The 21,231-nt window shown below is 46.4% G+C and overlaps 1 protein-coding gene across 7 annotated transcripts in view; it reads right to left on the bottom strand.

Moving 5' to 3' along the window:
- Positions 1-21,231, bottom strand: part of MYO5B (myosin VB) — a 291,350-nt gene that overhangs the window by 40,319 nt on the left and 229,800 nt on the right. For all 7 annotated transcript variants that reach the window (XM_083465667.1, XM_083465669.1, XM_083465672.1 and 4 more), the window contains 6 exons: positions 19,968-20,204; positions 17,187-17,271; positions 14,902-15,050; positions 13,638-13,757; positions 8,224-8,361; positions 2,276-2,341 (listed from right to left, as the gene is read on the bottom strand). In XM_083465667.1, coding sequence (XP_083321793.1) covers positions 2,276-2,341; positions 8,224-8,361; positions 13,638-13,757; positions 14,902-15,050; positions 17,187-17,271; positions 19,968-20,204 — 795 coding nt within the window. The remainder of the gene's footprint in view (positions 1-2,275; positions 2,342-8,223; positions 8,362-13,637; positions 13,758-14,901; positions 15,051-17,186; positions 17,272-19,967; positions 20,205-21,231) is intronic.

The following is a 21,231-nucleotide window of genomic DNA, read 5'->3' as shown; positions in this document are numbered from 1 at the left end:
CCTTTTTTTCCACCTCCTTTGGGTGCCCGAAAAATAAATGGTAGCAGTTGATGCACATTAAAGATTTATCTTCAAGTTGCGAACAGCTCACACATTAATCATGAGCCTAACATACAAAAAGAAGTCCAAAATGCAACAATTTCTTTTAAAACCTCTTACTGGAGCAAGAAAAAGGGGTGGAGGTGGGGGGAAAGAGAAGAAAAAACAAATTCTATTTATGTCATCACCATCTGTAAATAATTTTGCACACAGAATAGGCAAATTGGTAGAAGATGATTTCAGAAATGCACTACATTGCCAAAGGGAGGTGGCAGGAGGGAAAGGAATTGGTAGTATATGTATACAGTGGTACCTCGGGTTACATATGCTTCAGGTTACAGACCCTGCTAACCCAGAAATAGTACCTCGGTTTAAGAACTTTGCTTCAGGATGAGAACAGAAATCGTGTGGCAGCGGCACGGCAGGCCCCATTAGCTGAAGTGGTCCTTCAGGTTAAGAACAGTTTCAGGTTAAGAATGGACCTCCAGAGCGAATTAAGTACGTAACCCGAGGTACCACTGTATTTCCTTGATGCTCAGAAAATTGTTAGCCTGAAGAAAATGCAGTGCTCACTTACACCTTGTGCCTTAGGTAAAGGTAAAGGGACCCCTGACCATTAGGTCCAGTCGTGACCAACTCTGGGGTTGCGGCGCTCATCTTGCTTTATTGGTCAAGGGAGCCGGTGTACAGCTTCTGGGTCATGTGGCCAGCATGACTAAGCCGCTTCTGGCAAACCAGAGCAGCGCACGGAAATGCCGTTTACCTTCCCGCCTGGAGCGGTACCTATTTATCTACTTGCACTTTTGACGTGCTTTCGAACTGCTAGGTTGGCAGGAGCAGGGACCGAGCAACAGGAGCTCACCCCGTCGTGGGGATTCGAACCGCCGACCTTCTGATCGGCATGATCAGTGTTTGGATAGGCTACTGCAGGGGAATCTCTCATATATGCTGACTTAAGTCCCATGATATAAGAAAGGTGGGATATAAATGTACTAAATAAAATAATGTATGAATCTTCAGTAAACAGGGGCATCCATGATACAGCATCTCTAACAGCCGCCTCAAGGTTGTGGCTGGCATCCATCTGGCTTGAGAGACAACAGAGTGCACCTTAGGGGATGAAGTCAAACCTCTGCGTTAGCAGCACCAAGGTGACCTCCCCGGGATGCAAGCCTGGGCAATGTGGTTGAAGGTCCTGGGCTGCCCAGATGACAAGGCCCACCTGATGTGGTCCAAAGGAAAGCAAAGTAAGACATCTGGCACCAACTTGGCTGCAGGAGTTGCCAGAAGGAGGTGTACAAGGCGCCATCCAACCGTCTTAGGGACTCCACTCAGGATTTGTGCTGCATTTACTCCTTAGCCTATCCTCCTCCCAAAGACATCCCTCAAGCCAGCAGAGATTTAGGATCAGATTTCTCCTTCTTCTGGTGGGCAACCTTCCCAGGTTGACGAGCTCCATCTACCCACCCGCTTCCCTCTACAGACCATGCAGAAACTGCCTTCTCTGACTACTGGACCCACTTTGGTCTTGTCCACTCAATCCACTGGAGGCTGTTTGTGTGCAGGAGAAGTCCCTAAATCACCAAGGATTTGAGACCCATTGGCTCCCCTCACCTGGTTTGGCTGGTCAGTCGAAGTCGTTCCCGGGGTGTGGCTGCTGTCGTATGCTGACAGCTTCTAGGAACCACAGGTGATTACTGAGGGCAGGGTACAGACAAACTACCCCAGAAGAAGCACGACGTACCTTCTACCAGAGGTGGACAGGAGGACACAGTCCTTCAACCAACATTTTGAACTGAGCCGAGAAACTCATTGATAGCAAAAGCAGAGTTTTGCCAGCTCATCATCTGCCACATCTGAACCAGACTTAACAGGCAGGGGAGGGCTCTAAAATCCCTGCAGTGCTCATCCAAGGACTTGGGGAGTCCCAAGAACACCCCAGTTAGAGAATTTATAGGGCACAGAGCACATTGTGCCATAAGATGGCCAAGTCAGTCAGTGGGGCCAGGCTGTGAACAAACAAGACGCCTCTTTTTGTCATAACCAAATGAAAAGGGGACAGAAAGCTGAGCATAGAAAGGAAGACCATGGGGCTGTAAATAGTTAAGGCATATTTTGGTGTACCCGTCATGCAGATTTATAGAGACTGGTATCAGCAAAGCTCTTGCAGCTTTTTAGCACCTGAGGTGGTGAAGAGAAAAAATATATATATCCCTGGCCTGCAAATTTCTTTTACCTTCAGACTGTTGTACGCTAGATCCGTATCGCGGTCCAAATCCATTTCGTTCTTCATTTCAATTACCTGGATGGATTAAGGAGAGAGAAAGAGAGAGATTTGATTTGACAAGAGGCTACAGCGGTTAGGCTTTTTGATTGCAGCTCTGGGTCACCTTACAAAATCTGTTGTTTACTGGCAGAGCAATTTGGCCAAGAAAGAAAAGCTGAAAGAGTGAAGGGTGTTTAGTAAACATAGAATCAGATGAGAGGAAAGATAAAAACAATGGGATGGTAAAACAGGGGCACACGCAGAGGGAATCCCTTTTCTCTCTTCTCCTAGCGTCTGTATTATTTATCTGTATCCTATTTGCTGATTCTGTTCTTCCATGCGTAGATGGCAAAAGAGGTAAAATGATGTTGCTGGACAGGGGAGAAAAGAATCTCTGTCGCTAGCACAGGCCTCTGAGCCTGCAAAAAATAAAACAGTAGATAGAGGGTTGAAGCGACTCGTCATATCTTCCCAAAGTGTAGAGATTGCCCGAGGGCAGCATCCAGACATCCCTTCCACAGGATACTAAGGAATGGCATCAGCAGCAAAGGTCAGCTATCAGACACTTGCCATGTTTCTTTAAGGCAGTCATCTGTAGCTAGCAGGAGTGGAGGTTGTTCAGAGCAGTGAACAGTTCTGACCCGGGAGTCTTAACAGTGTTTGTTCAAGACTCTTGGAATAAAAAGGGCAACTGGTGGGGACCAGTGGAAAGGACCCCCTTGGAAGGTGGTGGACTTTCCTTTCTTGGAGGTTTTGGAGCAGAGGTTGGATGGCCATCTGTCATGGATGCTCTAGCTGAGATTCCTGCATTTCAGGGGGTTGGGCTCGATTATTTTTTAGGTCCTTTCCAACTCTGCAATTCTACAATTCTATGAAAGACTGAATTCCTGCTCGTCACCTCTCAATCCCGACAGAATGGCCTCTCAGCCCTGGCTCTAGATAAAAAACTATGGGGAGTTCAAACGAGAATAATAATAATAATAATTATTATTATTATTATTATTATTATTTATTTATACCCCGCCCATCTGGGTGGGTTTCCCCAGCCACTCTGGGTGGCTTCCAACAAACACTAAAATACAATAACCTATTAAACATTAAACGCTTCCCTAAACAGGGCTGCCTTCAGATGTCTTCTAAAAGTTTGGTAGTTATTTTTCTCTTCGACATCTGGTGGGAGGGTGTTCCACAGGGCGGGTGCCACTACTGAGAAGGCCCTCTATCTGGTTTCCTGTAACTTGGCTTCTCACAGCGAGGGAACCGCCAGAAGGCCCTCGGCGCTGGACCTTAGGGTCTGGGCAGAATGATGGAGGTGGAGACGCTCCTTCAGGCATACTGGACCGAGGCCGTTTAGGGCTTTAAAGGTCAGCACCAACACTTTGAATTGTGCTCGGAAACGTATTGGGAGCCAGTACGTTTGAATGAATGAACAATGAATACTTGGAGAAGCAAAGTATTTTTTGTACTTTGGCTGCACTGAATGTACCCACTTCTTGGCAAATGTTGAGATTAGGTAATACAAGAGCTGTTGTGGGATAGTGAGCAGAATGACAAAGACAGACCATGGAGACCCGAATTAAACCCCAGATAAGCTCATGAAGCAACCTTGAGTCAGTCCTACCTCTCAGCCCACCCCACCTCAGAGGGTTGTTGCCTATCATGATGTAGTGGTTTGAGTAGCATCTGGGAGAGCAAGGTTCAGATTCACACCTAGCCATGAAACTCACTGGGTGACCTTGGGCCAATCACTGTCTCTCGGATGAACCCACCTCACAGGATTGTGAGGCTAAAATGGGAAGCGGGAGAACCATTGCGCTCCTTTGAGGAAAGCATGAGGGTGTGGAAATACAATAATAATTTTTAAATTGTTGTGAGGGTAAAAAAAATGTGGGGTTGCTGGAACCCTACTTAAAAAGGAAACACAAGAGGAATTAAACAAGAGTCCACTATGGTTCAGTCTCCACAGTGCTTGGAATAATAATAATAATAATAATAATAATAATAATAATAATAATAATAATATTTTTATATCCCGCCCTCCCCAGCCGAAGCCAGGCTCAGAGTGGAAAGACCATTAATTTTGGAAATGGGGATGTTTAAAAGCTGTGCATGGGAGAGAGAGCATTCCATGTTACTCTGTGGTCTCCAGCCGCTGCTTTGCATCAAAGTACGTGGAACATGCAGGCTATTTTTCTTTCTGTTTTGGGTTGCTGCTTTTGTTTTTATAAAAAGTAATAAAAAATGAATTGCAGAAAGAAGTGGCAGTGTTATCCTACAAGGACTCTGGGTCGTGATGAGCCTTCTTTTAAATAAATGATTGTCCTTTCTGCCTCAGAAACACAAGAGAACTTGTTCATTTGCGGGGCAAGCACAACTTTTCAGAAAGAGAACCCTCTGAAGGGTATTATCAGCAACTGAAAAAGAAACAAGAAACTGGTGGGTGGAGGGAGACTTGACGGGGGACATCCATAATACATACTTAAAAGGCAGCTGCCTTTCTATGACCGGGTAAACAAGCGAGAAGCAAGTGCTGTCCTTTTTTCAACCCGCTTCTACTGGTTAAGAGGCACAAAGCTTACAGGCTTCCCAAAAGGCATCTGGGTGGCCACAGGATGCTGGACCTGATCCAAATGTCTTTAACTGGATCCAGTAGGGCTCTTCTTCAGCTCTTAGGTAAAGACCCTGCCCTTTCAAGCCCCAGGTGGGAGTTTTCCTCCCACTTCAAATAGCAGATGCAAGGGGAGGGGGCAGGCAATTCTGATCAAAACAGCAGCACCGAGAGCAAAGGACCAGTGTTTGAAACTCCCATTGTTCTAGGCGCATTTTGTGAGCAGTTTCTGAGCTCCAGGCACAGTACAGCGCCTAAGATTTCAGATTAAAACTGCAGAGTGGAAGGAAAGGAGGACTTTTTTCTGCCTCCCCACTTCCAGCTACTCACTGAAGACTAGATAAGAGACCCTCTTCAGAATATATGGGGGGTGGGGAGGGGAAGGACCAGACCATGTGAAAAATGAACGTAATATTTTAGCTGCAGTTCATTCATTTTCAGCTTTGTATTCTTATTATTAAAAGAACACACCTAAACATTCCGTTGTTGTGCCCATAACCTAGGTTTAAGGTGCCATTTAGCTCCCAGCTTTCATATCTCAGTTTCTAACACTGCAAAGGATTAATGCTCTCTTCACCCATATCATGGATCCCAATTTGGTTCCCCATTTCCTGCACTAACTATTTTTTGTTTAAATATCAAATGCATCAGGGCAAGCCGTGAGACGAAATGTCATATCTAGTTTGGTCCTAACAGAGCAAACAAAGCTAGCTCCAAACATTTCAGAGGACAGTACAACCAGTAATTTTGTGGGTGGACCAGTTTGTTGGGGCTTCTGGAAACTGACAGGGGATGTTGAATGACACAGAAATGCATCTATGATAAACTATTTAAGAGACTTTTACTCAAATCTTCTTCCCCATTCTGCCCCAAGGTTAACTATTACTTCATTGAGCTCCTGTGAACTAGACGCTGTCTTATGAAATGCCAGTCCATGAATGCTTCCATCATAATTAAATTACTGGTATAGCATTGAAAGGCTCTTTTGTTTTTGCCTCAACAAATTAACATAGCTACCCCTCTGGACATTATTACAACTGGTTCATAAATGGGGACCTGTGAGAGGGTGTGCTATTGGTTTGGTTGGTTTTTGTTCATATTATGTACTTTATAGTTTTCTTCTGCATTTTTACGCTGTGGCCCATCCTGAGAACTTTGGATGAAGGGCGGTAAACAAATTTAATTAATAATAAAATTAATAGTAGTAGTAGTAGTGGGACGTGGGTGGAGCTGTGGGTTAAACCACAGAGCCTAGGACTTGCCAATCAGAAGGTAGGCGGTTTGGATCCCCGCGACGGGGTGAGCTCCCGTTGCTCGGTCCCTGCTCCTGCCAACCTAGCAGTTCGAAAGCACCTCAAAGTGCAAGTAGATAAATAGGTACCGCTCTGGCGGGAAGGTAAACGGCGTTTCCATGCGCTGCTCTGGTTCGCCAGAAGCGGCTTAGTCATGCTGGCCACATGACCCAGAAGCTGTATGCCGGCTCCCTCGGCCAATAAAGCGAGATGAGCGCTGCAACCCCAGAGTCGGTCACGACTGGACCTAATGGTCAGGGGTCCCTTTATCTTTACCTAGTAGTAGTAGTAAATAACTGACTTAGGAATCTTCCTTATACCGAGTAAGAACAAAGGTCCACCCAGCTAAATGTTGTCTACACTGACATGCACCAGGTCTCTGAGGTTTCAGAGATAGGTCTATCCCAGCCCTATTTAGAGACACTGGGGATTAAACCTGAGACCTTCTGCATGCAAGGCATACCCTTTACCACTATCGTCTACTCGCCAATCCTCATTTAACCAGAAATGGCAGAGGCTGAACCTCAGATCTTCTGCATGAGAAGCACATGCTCTACCAAAAATGTCCCCCCAGAAATCTTGCTTGGAGTCAACCTGTGAGATCCCATGTCTGACGTTCAGAACCTCAAATGCTGTGAAACCAACTCAAGAGTGTGGCAGGGGTGACGGCTGAGCTCGTGCCACAGATGGATCTGGTGGCAAGGAGATAGAGGACTCTGCATGGAGATGGTCCCTTTCCCAGCTGCTGCCCTGACCGCAGCCAACCTCGACCCAGAATCCCTTGGAAATTCACAGCCGGACACTTTCCGCTGGACAAAACTGGATCTCGCCATTTAGCTGGGGTTGCCAAGGCATAACTCTCTGAACCTAAACATGTCCCCATCCTAGTAGGATCAGTTGCATATTTCCTTTCGTTAACAGGTTGTATTTTAGTAAAATGCCGGAACGCCCACAGCACAATAGGCAAGGATGTTCACGTCAATGATGTCTTTTCACTGCTTCTTCAGAATCGAAATTTCCCACAGGTCTGGGGGATATGGAATCGATGATACTTTGGATTCATGACAGCTCATTGCCAGGCCAATTAACTATACAGTGAGATAAATCATTCCAGCATTGATTGTGTAGCCCGATGATTACAAAGCCTGTCCTCAGGCAGAAGCCGGCAGCAATAGACTAAAGCATCATAATTATGCATGGATTTCTAACTTAAGTGTGATGGTTAGACCTTAGGATCACTGATGTTTTGGGTATCAACAGGACACAAAGATGAGGTGAATACCTTTGAGTCGAAGGGTAGATTTACAAAGTATTTCTGAACAAAGGTAAAATCCCAGTCACCCATCTGAGCAAAACGTTCATGGGAACCTGCTTAAAAGTTCTCTTAAACGGCCCCGGCCCAGTATACTTGAAGGAGCATCTCCACCCCCATATTTCTGCCTGAACACTGTGGTCCAGCGCCGAGGGCCTTCTGGTGGTTCCCTCGCTGCGAGAAGCAAAGCTACAGGGAACCAGGCAGAGGGCCTTCTCGGTGGTGGCGCCCGCCCTGTGGAATGCCCTCCCATCAGATGTCAAAGAGATAAACAACTACCTGACATTTAGAAGACACCTGAAGGCATCCCTGTTTAGGGAAGCTTTTAATGTCTGACATTTTAATGTATTTTTAATCTTTGTTGGAAGCTGCCCAGAGTGACTGGGGAAACCCAGCCAGATGGGCAGGGTACAAATAAATTATTATTATTATTATTATTATTATTATTATTATTATTATTATTAACCTGATCCACAAGATTCAACCAAACTGCGCAGAATTCCTAGGACTGAACCATTTCTGACCACAGGGGGAAGGGTCACATTTTCTTGTATATCTTCACATAAAAAACCATCCCTGCATGTATTTAATGCAGCGTCTAGTTTGAGCCATAAATCCACAACACGTGCTTTAAAGTTTTCCCAGGAATGCCTGTTACAGATTTGAAAACCAATGTGGGTAGTAGCAGCAAAGCGACATTTTCTACCTGGGGTTTTTTGCTTTCGTTTTCTCTCTTCTCCAGCTGGCTTTGCAGCTTCTTCCTCTCCTGTTCCAGTTCCCGCACTCTCTTCTGAAGCTTTAGGAAGAGGGTCATGTCCATGGCCGCCTTCTCCATGCCAACCTCCTGTGACGGAAGAGGAGAACGAGAGGTAAGAGCAGAGAGTAACCTTAATGGCCTGGAGGCGCCGCAGGAACATGCATTATGCAGCAGGTCACCAGGAGCCTTTCAGCAACACCTGAGAGCTTTGAATAATTACAAAGGAAAGGAACGTGTTGTGGCTGGTTCAACACTCTTGCCCAACAGGAAGCCAAGGAAGCACTTCTACCCCACCCAATGAAGGGTTCTTCCAGATGCGGTCCATTTAGCAGGCGCTCAGTCGCTGGTGTTCTGCTTTGAACTGGAATAGCAGCTTTGGAATCTAAATAAGATTCTGCAGCCAAGTGGACAGCCCCTTTCTTCACTCCCAAACATATAAGGTAAAGGTAAAGGGACCCCTGACCATTAGGTCCAGTCGCGGACAACTCTGGGGTTGCGGCGCTCATCTCGCCTTATTGGCCGAGGGAGCCAGCATAAAGCTTCTGGGTCATGTGGCCAGCATGACTAAACCGCTTCTGGCGAACCAGAGCAGCGCACAGAAACGCTGTTTACCTTCCCGCCGGAGCGGTACCTATTTATCTACTTGCAATTTGATGTGCTTTTGAACTGCTAGGTTGGCTCAGCCCCAAATTCTTGGGAGGGGAAGGGTTTCATTGGAACCATGGCAGGCTTTTTTTGAAGGGGGGGCGGTAAAAGGTAAAGGGACCCCTGACCATTAGGTCCAGTCATGACCGACTCTGGGGTTGTGGCGCTCATCTCGCTTTATTGGCCAAGGGAGCCGGCATACAGCTTCTGGGTCATGAGGCCAGCAGGACTAAGCCATTTCTGGCAAACCAGAGCAGCTCATGGAAACGCCATTTACCTTCCTGTCAGAGCGGTAACTATTTATCTACTTGCACTGGCGTGCTTTCGAACTGCTAGGTTGGCAGGAGCAGGGACCGAGCAACGGGAGCTCACCCCGTTGCGGGGATTCGAACCGCCAACCTTCTGATCGGCAAGTCCTAGGCTCTGTGGTTTAACCCACAGTGCCACCCACGTCCCTGAAGGGGGGGGGTAGAAAGTGCTAAATACTCCCTCCCCCTCCTTGCTGCACATCCGATCATGGTTGCTCCCTCTCACCAAATTAAGACGAGGGAGGGAAAAGAAATGAATATAAAGGCAATGCTATTTGGAGAAGTGCTAAGCTGATAGAGCTGATCCCTAGAGAGGAGAGCTGGGGGAAATGGCTAGAGGAAATCTATATGGGCCATAACCCGTCCACCAAATATGCTGTTCTTGGACAAGAGACAGGCTGGCCACAGGGCTTATCCAAACTTCCCTTTTGCCTCTTTCTTTCCAAGCAGAGATCCATGCTTAAAAGCTCTGTGTCCAAGTGTCTGTTTTTGCCTCGAGCTTTCCCTGCTCTTCCCCACTGAATCGAAGCAAATGTTGATTCAGGTTTCCCGTAGATTGATGTTTGCTCTGATTGAGCTTTAAAGAGCAGGCTTTTACAGGGAAAGATCAGCGCAGAAGAAGAAGAAGAAGGAGGAGGAGGAGGAGGAGGAGGAGGAGGACGACGCTCGGACACGGAACTTTAGATTGTGACCATATCTGGAAAGAGCGAAGGAAAGGTAAGAGTGGATAAGCCTGCAATTAACCATGTCCTGGTGACATCATGTTTGGAAGACAGCAGAGCGGTCTACACAAAGCTATCCATGAAGGCAATCCAGAAGTTGCAGCTATTGGGAGAAAGTCCCAGCAAGATTGGTGTATGCGATGACACAATGGAATCATGGAGCACCACTCCTTTTGGACCTGCACTGACTGTCGATACGCTAACAGGCCAGATTCTGGCACTAGTCTATATAAAGCCCAAAATTTCTTGGGAGCCAGATACCTGAACGAGTGCCTCTCTCTATATGTATTGGCAAGTGTGGTCAGTGAGGGAAGGGTCCTGCTGGTGATCCCACTCATGGGGAGATACTTTCTACAGTGGCACAGGGCAGGGCCTTCTCTGCAGTGGCATCCTAACTGGAACTCACTCCCATTGCCAGTTCAATCACCTTCGTTCGTAACCTTTTGGTGTATGATCTAGCTGAGATTCCTACATTGCATGGGGTTGACCTGGATGACCAATGGAGTCCCTTCTAACTCTACATTTCTGATTCTAGAATGTGTTTTTATTAAGCAATGGCAAACCTAAACAGCATCTTAAAAAGCAGAGACATCGCCTTGCCAACAAAGGTTCGTATAGTAAAAGCCATGGTTTTCCCAGTAGTGATGTATGGAAGTGAGAGCTGGACCATAAAGAAGGCTGATCGCCAAAGAACTGATGCTTTTGAATTATGGTGCTGGAGGAAACTCTTGAGAGTCCCATGGACTGCGAGAAGATCAAACCTATCCACTCTGAAGGAAATCAGCCCTGAGTGCTCACTGGAAGGACAGATCCTGAAGCTGAGGCTCCAATACTTTGGCCACCTCATGAGAAGAGAAGACTCCCTGGGAAAGACCCTGATGTTGGGAAAGATGGAGGGCACAAGGAGAAGGGGATGACAGAGGACGAGATGGTTGGACAGTGTTCTCGAAGCTACCAGCATGAGTTTGACCAAACTGTGGGAGGCAGTGGGAGACAGGAGTGCCTGGCGTGCTCTGGTCCATGGGGTCACGAAGAGTCGGACACGACTAAACAACAACAACAGTGGTACCTTGGCTGGCGAATTTAATCTGTTCTGGGAGTCCGTTCGACTCCCGGAACTGTTCGAAAACCAAGGCGCGGCTTCTAATTGGCTGCAGGAGCTTCCTGCACTCAGTCGGAAGCCGCGGAAACTGCGTCGGACGTTTGGCTTCCCAAAAATGTTTGCAAACCAGAACACTCACTTCTGGGTTTGTGGCGTTTGGGAACTGATTTGTTCGGGAGCCAAGCCGTTCAACAACCAAGGTACCACTGTGATGGGAGTCATGTAGGACATAAAAACGATGTGGAGTTTTTATAATGTTTTATTTCCACTTTCGTATTTTACTGTTGTATTTTCTGAGATGTGTTTATCTGATGGATTGCTTACTGGTAAACCACCCCATAATCTGGCTGGCTGAAGTATATGATAGAAATCAAAATAAATTATAAATAGAACAATAAATAACTGGACAAACAGTTGCATGAACAGCTGCATGAGGCTCTGCAGCTGGATTACGCAGCTGCTCCAGATTTTATGAGGTCGGGGGGGGGGGAATTTGGTTGAGCAGGGAAAACACAGGAGGGGGATGTTTTGATCACAACATCATGCAGATGCCCTGTAAAAATGAGTTAATGACGTGTGGCTATTCGACAGTAATTGTGCACTGTGGAAGCAGCCAAATTGCACAAGCTTTCGTGCAGAATGTTTCCAGCACAGATTGCACCACTAGTTCTCGTCTCCCATATAAGGAATGAAGGTGGCTGTGTGGATGCTATGCATCGAAGCCAGGACAGAAAGAGAGAAAAACCTGAGATGCGCAAGCTCTTAATCTGCAGCTTCTACTGGTGTCAGAGGCCTTGACACTTTGCACTTGGTGCAACGGGTTGCATCCAAAGTGAGAAAGCAATTTCACAAATCCATCTTCGGCTTCTTAGCTCTCATGGTCAGGTAACTAACGATCCTAAACACAGCCATTTAACAGGGAGAGAAATGGCAGCACCGAGAGGTGAAGTGACTAAAGGCCACAAGAAAATCTGTAACAGACAAATCCGTAACAGCGGTAGTCTGGCCTCCATTACATTTTGCTTTTCACTCTAGACACACTAACATGCCAGCCACAGAGCCCTTCAATCATAACCTCTGCCACCGGACATGCCAGCTGAACACATTTTGTCTACTCTAAGTGGTTGAAAATATCGGCCTTAGCCCTTGCACTCATTATTTGAGCTCAACACATTCTTAACATCCTAGGCAGATGAATCTTACAAGGATGGAACGGGCAGAAACGGAGACAGAAATTTTGCCAATCCAAAACCCTGCTGGACTCCTGCTGGCATAGTGGAAGGTGGGGGCCTTCTTCCTTGACCATTCATTCATTTTCATATTTCCTCTCCCTTTGGTCCCAAAGGGGAGGGGAAATCAGTGTGATGGCTCCAGGACTAGGGGAACAATTGGGGGAGATGTTGGGGGAATGCGAGGGCTTTGCATCCAGCCCCCCACTTGCTGGACTTACCACCTGGTAACTCCTTACTGTTATCGATGGTGGAGTGCTAAGGGTGGCAGCAGGCTCTGTGCCCACAACGGGGAGGCTTCTTCACCCACGGACCTCCCTCTCTGGGGGCTGAGAGAGAAATATAGCCTGTCCTATGGCCCCTCAAGGGGACGCGGGTGGCGCTGTGGGTTAAACCACTGAGCCTAGGACTTGCCGATCAGAAGGTCGGCAGTTCGAATCCCCGTGACAGGGTGAGCTCCCATTGTTCAGTCCCTGCTCCTGCCAACCTAGCAGTTCGAAAGCATGTCAAAGTGCAAGTAGATAAATAGGTACCTCTCCGGCGGGAAGGTAAACGGCATTTTCGTGAGCTGCTCTGGTTCGCCAGAAGCGGCTTAGTCATGCTGGCCACATGACCCAGAAGCTGTACGCTGGCTCCCTCGGCCAATAAAGCGAGATGAGCGCCGCAACCCCAGAGTCGGTCACAACTGGATCCAATGGTCAGGGGTCCCCTTTACCCTTTATGGCCCCTCAAATGCTCTTCCAGGAACCTAGGGATTTTGTTCTATTAGCCCTTTTGGAGAGCACAAGGAAGCCTTCGGAGTGTTGCTCCGCATTCTCCACCAAGCCTGCACGCTGCACCGATAGATACATTAATGCCTTGTGCCCTAATGTACTTTAAAATGTTGGTTATGCTGAAAGTGTACCAGGGAGGCTGGAAATCTCTCTGAAAACACAATAGGAGTGCCTAAAGCCAGTCCTCAGGAGGCTTGGAAAGGCGCTCAGAAGCCTTTTGAAAGGAAAATATGTTATATAAATGCATTATTAACCACTCGCTTTCTTTTTAATTATCGTTACTTAATGCTCTCCGTGCACAGCCCTAACCGTTAACTAAAAGCGTGCGTTTAAAAATTAATCCTCTTTAATTGCCTAATTAAAGATATAAACAGTGCGACTTTCTCAATGCGAGGCTGAGGTTTTGACATCTGCTGCTCCCTGCATAATTAGTGTTGGCTTTCCAGCAGCACAAGAAAACTTAACAGTCACATTTCAAAACCACATCCGCCTCATTCAGAGAAAGTCATGGCACTCCGGTGACCATGCAGCGACCCACTTAAAAAACCCTGCCCCCAAACCCTGTTTGAATTGAACTTTCATACCTCCACCTGCTGGATGGCATCCTCAGTATCCCCAACCTCGGATGTAGAAATTGACGGGTAATTGGAGTCTGATTCCAGGCTGCTCTGGTTCGATGGATTTCTTCTGTGTCCTGGGGTCTGCTATGGAAAGAGATGACAGTATTAAAGTTACCCACCTACCACCTGCAGGCAGCTGTTCTGTCAGATTGCAGAACACAGGGAGAGAAGGGAAGGAGGTCTGTTTCACAGGCTTCACAGTGACTAGCTTTCTCCAGCTCCTCCTCAACAATCACCTGGCAGCCACCACACCATCAAGGGCACATTAACTTTCTCCATAAAGGTAAAGGGACCCCTGACCATTAGGTCCAGTCGTGACCGATTCTGGGTTGCGGTGCTCATCTCGCTTTATTGGCTGAGGGAGCCGGCGTACAGCTTCCGGGTCATGTGGCCAGCATGGCTAAGCCGCTTCTGGCGAACCAGAGCAGCGCACGGAAACGCCATTTACCTTCCCACTGGAGTGGTACCTATTTATCTACTTGCACTTTGACATGCTTTCAAACTGCTAGGTTGGCAGGAGCAGGGACCGAGCAATGGGAGCTCACCCCGTTGCGGGGATTCGAACCGCCGACCTTCTGATCAGCAAGTCCTAGGATCTGTGGCTTAACCCACAGTGCCACCCATGTCCCAACTTTCTCCATACCAGCTAGCTGTTTTCAGAACCATAATTTCAAAAACAGGTGCTGGAGTTTGCTTTTTACCTTCTCTCCCCCCATCCTTTTTTCCTTCAGGGTCATGACTTGCCCCCAAAGAATTCTGGGAACTGTAGCTTGTTAAGGAAGCTGAGAGTCATTAGGAGACTCTTTACTCGTTCCACAGAGCTGTAATTCCAAGAGTGGTTTAACAGCCCAGCCTTCTTCCTAGAGGACTCTGGGAATTGTAGCTCTGTGTGGGGAATAAGAGTCTTCTAACAAGTCTCGGCAGACTTAAACTACTATTCCTAGGACTTTTTTCGAAAGCCATGTTGGTTTAAAGTGGTATGGTACTGCTTTAAATGTGCAATGCAGATGGAGCCTAATTCAGTAGAGCTATGGGAGTTACACTAGTTCTCATATCCCACATAAATCTATTCTGTTCACGGGATATTGCTTATCACTAATTATTTCTGTCAGCTCTAAACGAGAACACACAGGTATTTGCTGTGGTTGGAAGCGCTTTCCAAAACATAGCCAGCGAACTTATCGCAGTTGACGGAATCCTATCTGCTCCTAACATAGCATCCCATTACCTTTATGATAGCCATTTCATCCCTTAAGTTGTCATATCTCTGCTCCAGCCTCGAATACTCCTGCACAAGATTCTGATAGCGAACTCTCTCCTCTTCCAGCTCCTTCTTCGTCAGCAGATTTTCCTCGACAGCATTTTGTGCAAACTCATCTTACAGAACAAAAAGAAGACAAATTTGACATGTTCAACTATTGAATTTTTACTGAAGTGTTGATTCAGGCTCTCCCAAACATCTGGAGGTAACTAGGTTGGCGAGGACTGGCCTTACAGTCTTACACATACAGTGGTACCTCGGGTTAAGTACTTAATTCGTTCTGGAGGTCTGTTCTTAACCTGAAACTGTTCTTAACTTGAAGCACCACTTTAGCTAATGGGGCCTCCCGCTGCTGCGCCGCCGCACAATTTCTGTTCTCATCCTAAAGCAAAGCTCTTAACCTGAAACACTATTTCTGGTTTAGTGGAGTCTGTAACCTGAAGCGTATGTAACCTGAAGCGTCTGTAACCCGAGGTACCACTGTACTGGTATATGTTGCTGGCTTCTGAAATAAATAAGAAGCCTAAAGAAGATTCCCTCATGCTTGATCCAGAAGCTGAATAGTTAGAGCAGAATGCTGCAACATGACTGCTGATAGGAGTGAGGCCTTGTCAGCATATAACCACTGCGCTCAGAGATCTGGTAGCCCATTTGCTACTGGGTCATGTTCAAGGTGTTACTATTAATATTTAAAGCCCTTAGCAACTTGGGACCAGATTACCTACAAGATCGTCTTACGTCACATGTGCCCACTCAACCACTTCGATTGGCACAAACAGCACTACTACAGGTGCCACGCAATACCTGCGCTGCATTTGTAAGAACCCGGCCATTCAGTGTGGCAGCCCCTGCCCTTTGAAACTCCCTGTCTCTTGACATCAAACAGGCGCCTTTACTGTACTCTCTTCGGCGCCTGTTTCGGATGCTTAGAAAGTTGAAGCAATCTTAATCTACTCTAGTGTTTTCCCCTTTTGTATGTTTCAAAGTAGGGTTGTTACTTTTTTATTGACTTTACTGTTTTATCTTTTGTAAACTGCTAGGAGGGTTGGTTTTTTTAATTAAAAAAAAATCAAGTGGCGTATGATTTATGACTGATGTTCGTTCCAATTCAGGAGTAAACAGTGGGTTTTCCTAAGGAAAGTGGCAGGACAAACAGAAAACTGCTCGGATCTGAGCCTAGGAAGTGTGGAAAGCCTCAAAGTGCACCAAGGCAGTTTCCTATGTTTGTTCCTAACCGATGGATCAGATAGAACTCATCTGATCCACCAAGCAATGTTTCTTTAGGGTGACAGCCCTAAAAATGAAAGAAAGCCCTCTATCAAAATGATAAGCTTGTACAACCCATTAGATAACAAAGGTATTTACTGAGCTCTTGCATTCCTCACGAATATTATGGTTTTCCCAGCCTGTTTTCTCTCTCAGCTTGCCAATGTCTAAGTCAGTTTTTAAAATGATCCATTCACGGTGCCTTGTTATGTTAAAGAGGCCCTTTGTTGCAGTGCAAATACTGCTGTCTGAACACCACTTGTTTGCTGACACTGTCAAGTAATTTCCCTTTACAGTTCCTCTGATTAGATCCAAAAAAATGTAACTGAAGATTGGGGAATTTGTGCGCATGTGTAGAAACCTTTTTTCATTCCACGCTTAATTAAATTAGCTTTCCCTCCTCCTGTCTCACCTCCCTGAAAGCTATTCCAACAATGTCTTTGGGAGGGAGGCAAAGAGGAACTGTTAGAAGATTAGTAAGGTAAAGATAAAGGGACCCCTGACCATTAGGTCCAGTCGTTACCGCCTCTGGGGTTGCGATGCTCATCTCGCTTTATTGGCCGAGGGAACCGGCGTACAGCTTCTGGGTCATGTGGCCAGCATGACTAAGCCGCTTCTGGTGAACCAGAGCAGCGCACGGAAACACCGTTTACCTTCCCGCTGGAGCGGTACCTATTTATCTACTTGGACTTTGACGTGCTTTCAAACTGCTAGGTTGGCAGGAGCAGGGACCGAGCAACGGCAGCTCACTCCGTCGCGGGGATTTGAACCGCCGACCTTCTGATCGGCAAGTCCTAGGCTCTGTGGTTTAACCCACAGCACCACCCGCGGGACGTCCCAGAAGATTAGTACATTTCCGCTTATCAATCACAACTAGCACTAAGGGAGAAAGGGCTCATAACACTACAAGGAACAAACAAAAGCAAAACTGCCAGCCCGGTTTATCTCCAGCGTTAAATGAAACCGTATGCCCTGCTCCTCCTTACCTTCTGACCGACACAGAATTTTGTTGTTCAGCTCCTCTTTTTCCTGCTTCAGCAGCGCATTCTCCTCTTCCAAGTCTGATATCCGCTGAGGAGAAAGCAGGAGAGCAATATTACTGTCCCACAATGTAAGGCAATTCAAGGTCAGTTAACTCCGTGGAGCGACAGAGTTTCACCTGGCTGGCTTTTATAGCCAAACCGGTTTTTTGTCCTCCTTCGATCGCTAGAATAATGATACACAACAGTGAAAGCATTGCTTTTTAAAAAGCCTACTCCAAGGACCATTTTTTTTAAAGAATGCACAAACTTTGGTATAAATCAATGGCTACTAGACATAAGAACAGCCTGCTGGGCAAGGTCAGTTGGGGCTGCCATATTTCAAAAAGTGAAAATCCAGACACAAAAGTCACTGAGCTTTTTTTAAAGTCTACCCACCCCCCAAGTCATTTGCAAAATCAAAAAAAGGACATTTTTGAGCTACTATTAAGGAAGATAGTCCGGCATCATGTTCTCACAGTGGCCAGCCACATGCCTGTAGAAAAACAGGAAGAAGAAGAAGATGAAGAAGAAGAAGAGGAGGAGGAGGAGGAGGAGGAGGAGTTTGGATTTGATATCCCGCCTTTCACTCCCCTTCAGGAGTCTCAAAGTGGCTAACATTCTCCTTTTCCTTCCTCCCCCACAACAAACACCCTGTGAGGTGAGTGGGGCTGAGAGACTTCAGAGAAGTGTGACTGGCCCAAGGTCACCCAGCAGCTGCATGTGGAGGAGCGGAGACACGAACCCGGTTTCCCAGATTACGAGTCCACCGCTCTTAACCACTACACCACACTGGCACATGAGCACAAGAGCAATTCTCCCCACAAGACACAATGACTGTGTTCTGCTTCTGCTGTGGGTGTGAAGAGCAGTTGATGGAAGTCTCAAGCAGGGAGAATAATGTTGAGCTCAGTTTCTTTTAGCAAGTTTTCCATGGTAATCTGGTTGGCCACTGTGAGAACAGGATGCTGGACTAGATTGGCCACTGGCCTGATCCAGCGGACTATTCTTACATTCTTGGTGTTCAGCATAAACAGTGTTTGCTGTCTAAGGCAAACTTGGACCTTACGCCTCAGACATGAAAAAACCTCGAGACGGCTCTGTAGGTCATGGTGAAAACTCTGAGGAGAGTTTTTTAACCTCGTGTTAAAAAAAGAGAAAGAATGTCTAAGTGAAGAATCCACCCCAAACTAAACTTGAAGTGAATCTGAGATACCTCCTCAGCGATTCTGAGGGAACCAGGCAGAGGGCCTTCTCGGTAGTGGCACCCGCCCTGTGGAACGCCCTTCCAGCAGATGTCAAAGCGATAAACAACTACCTGACATTCAGAAGACATCTTAAGGCAGCCCTGTTCAGGGAAGTTTTTAACGTGTGATATTTTACTGTATTTTTGGTTTTTATGGAAGCCGCCCAGAGTGGCTGGGGAGGCCCAGCCAGATGGGCGGGGTAATAATAATAAATTATGATGATGATGATGCAATGTATTCATGTCATTGCTAGACTCCAGTGGACATTCCTGATGTCTTGTTTTTCCCCCTTTACTGTTTACTCTTTGCCACAGTGCAATTAGTCTTTCACATAACATTAAAATAAAAACACCTTGGATCATATTGTATGAGGGTAAAAAAAAGAGAAGAAGAAAAAAGAAGAAAAACAGAGAGGAAAAGGCTCAGTGTAACTTGAATGCTTCTCATATCCCAGAGCCAATACTGGCAAAATAGGGGACACTGCCATGTCGCACACAAGGTCGTTCTATTTAGCCACAGCAGTCTTACTTCGCTGAATTGCTTTTAGCGCATGAAATATTGGCTTGGTTGTGCTGCACATGGACAAGGCTGCAGGCTGGCACCCCAAATTTCACTGTGGTGTTCCTCTCAGTCTACACAATTGCAACTCGGAGCAGAACAGCTATAATTTGGAAAATTGCTACACAGAGCGTGTACGTGGATTCTGAGCTGCTGGAGAAAGAAGGCTTTATACATCAGAATAATAAAGATTTTTATTTTATTTTTTGCCATCCTAGCAAGCCCAACAATACATGCCTGCTAAGCCTCATTCATCCATACAGCAGCCTAATTCTTATCTACGTTCATATAACCATTCCCCAGTTTTCTTGGCAGGCAGGAAACTGCAGAGGTATTTTATCAATAAGTGGACATGACATTTAAAAAGCCAAACCCTAAATGGATAACAGGGGCCAGTGGGAAGCAAGCAGTTTATTACAAGAAAAGTTCAAATGGCTTTTGTAAGGCGTTATTCAATGTGCATGAAAACTGGAGAGAGAGGGGGAGCTAAAAAGCCCTAAAGCAACAAAATTAGAACAGCTCATTTATGAAATGATCTCTCCAAAGCATCTTTGGAGCATTAGTTCTGAACACAGCTGTTAGGTCTGTTGTTTCGTGTGCGTTGCACCCAGAAAAACAGCCAAGGTTTTCTGCAGTGAACAGGGGGACTGGTTGGCATCTCCCTCACCATCCCAAAGGTGAGCTAAGTTTATGGAGGTGTCTGCCATCTCCCTGAGTGGACAGTCTTGTTTCACAGTAACCTTTTTCTAGGTAGTCATGCATGCAACTGCAAGGAAGAATTTGGCAGTGCAAATCAGCCTCGAGAAATGCCAGTGGACCTTGCAGATGGATGCAGAAACTGTAATAGTGAGAAATGCAAAACCAACCAGCAAGCTTTCAGAAAGTGTGTCCAAGGTTTTGACACTGCGATACGGAAAGTCTAGCAAATCCTGGGGAGCATTACCTTTCGGAGCACATCTTTCTCCTTTGTATAGGTGTCTTCTACTATCTTTCTTTCCCCGTGAGCCTTCTCCAGGGCCAACCGGAGAGAGTCAATTTCTTCTTGCAAGCTTGCAAGCTGGTTGGCGTCTCCTTTCTTCCGCTGATATCGTTGCAGCTCCTTCTTCAGCTTCTCTATCTCGGTGGAATGAGAAGTGGCGGCTGCGGAGAACTGTTCAGTCAGGATCTTGTATTCTTTGTTCTGCAATTTGGGGGTAGGTGAGAAGGAATATATGAACACAGCTCAGCACTTGACAGAAGTACTGTCCCCCCTCCCCGCAAAGGTCCGAATACTACAATTTAAAAATACTGGGTTTATATTACTTGTTGAAATCTTTTCAGCGTGATACAACTCTCTTTTAAGGATCACAGGGCGGAGAAATGCTACTATAAGCAATAATTTTCAGAGGGGTAGTGTTTGTTGGTCTGTTGCAGTGACAGTCTTGTACAGTCAAACCTCGGTTGTTGAACGTAACCCGTTTGGCTTCCGAAATGTTCGAAAACCAAGGCCTGGCTTCTGGTTGGCTGCACTCAAATGGAAGCCGCATTGGACATTTGGCTTCCGAAAAATATTCGAAAACTGGAACACATACTTCTGGGTTTTTGGCGCTCGGGAGCAAAAACGTTCTGAAACAGAGGTGTTTGCGAACTGAGGTTTGACTGTAAAGCCTTTGAGGACTTAAAGTCCACTACATCAAATGAATGGACTCTAGCCTACAAATGTGTCATAATAATTTGGCCAGTCTTGACTATGCCACAGTCATCAGTGGGAATAAACAGAAGACCTCTACTCCTGAGTAAGTGTGTTTACGATGGCGTAGTTGCTGGGGCAGCCCAGTCAGATGGTCAGGGTACAAAAATAAATAAATATTACAGATCCACTTCTTTAAACTAGGGGTGAACAACCTGGGGCCCTCAAACCTAATTCCACGTAGGTGGCACCCCATGGCACTTCAACCCAGCTCAAGATCTGCGAGTTCAAGAAAGCGAGTTTGGGAGATGGGGTGCGAGAGACAAAATATGGAAGGAGAGATGGCTCAGATCCCATCACCTGTGCACATAACAGCTCCAAGAAGCACAACGCAGCCCACATTCAGGTTTTTGCTGCAATGTGAAAAACCGCAGATTGTGTACCAGGGATACAAGCGAAACATTACATCTGTGATAGTCAGGAAGCTGACACAGAAAAGAGGGAGCAGAAAAGGTGGAATGGGCCAATGTATTGATGC

This window comes from Podarcis liolepis, assembly GCF_965112155.1.
Source record: "Podarcis liolepis genome assembly, chromosome: 11".
In the NCBI taxonomy this organism is placed as follows: Eukaryota; Metazoa; Chordata; class Lepidosauria; order Squamata; family Lacertidae; genus Podarcis; species Podarcis liolepis.
This window is presented reverse-complemented; position numbering and strand designations above follow the sequence as displayed.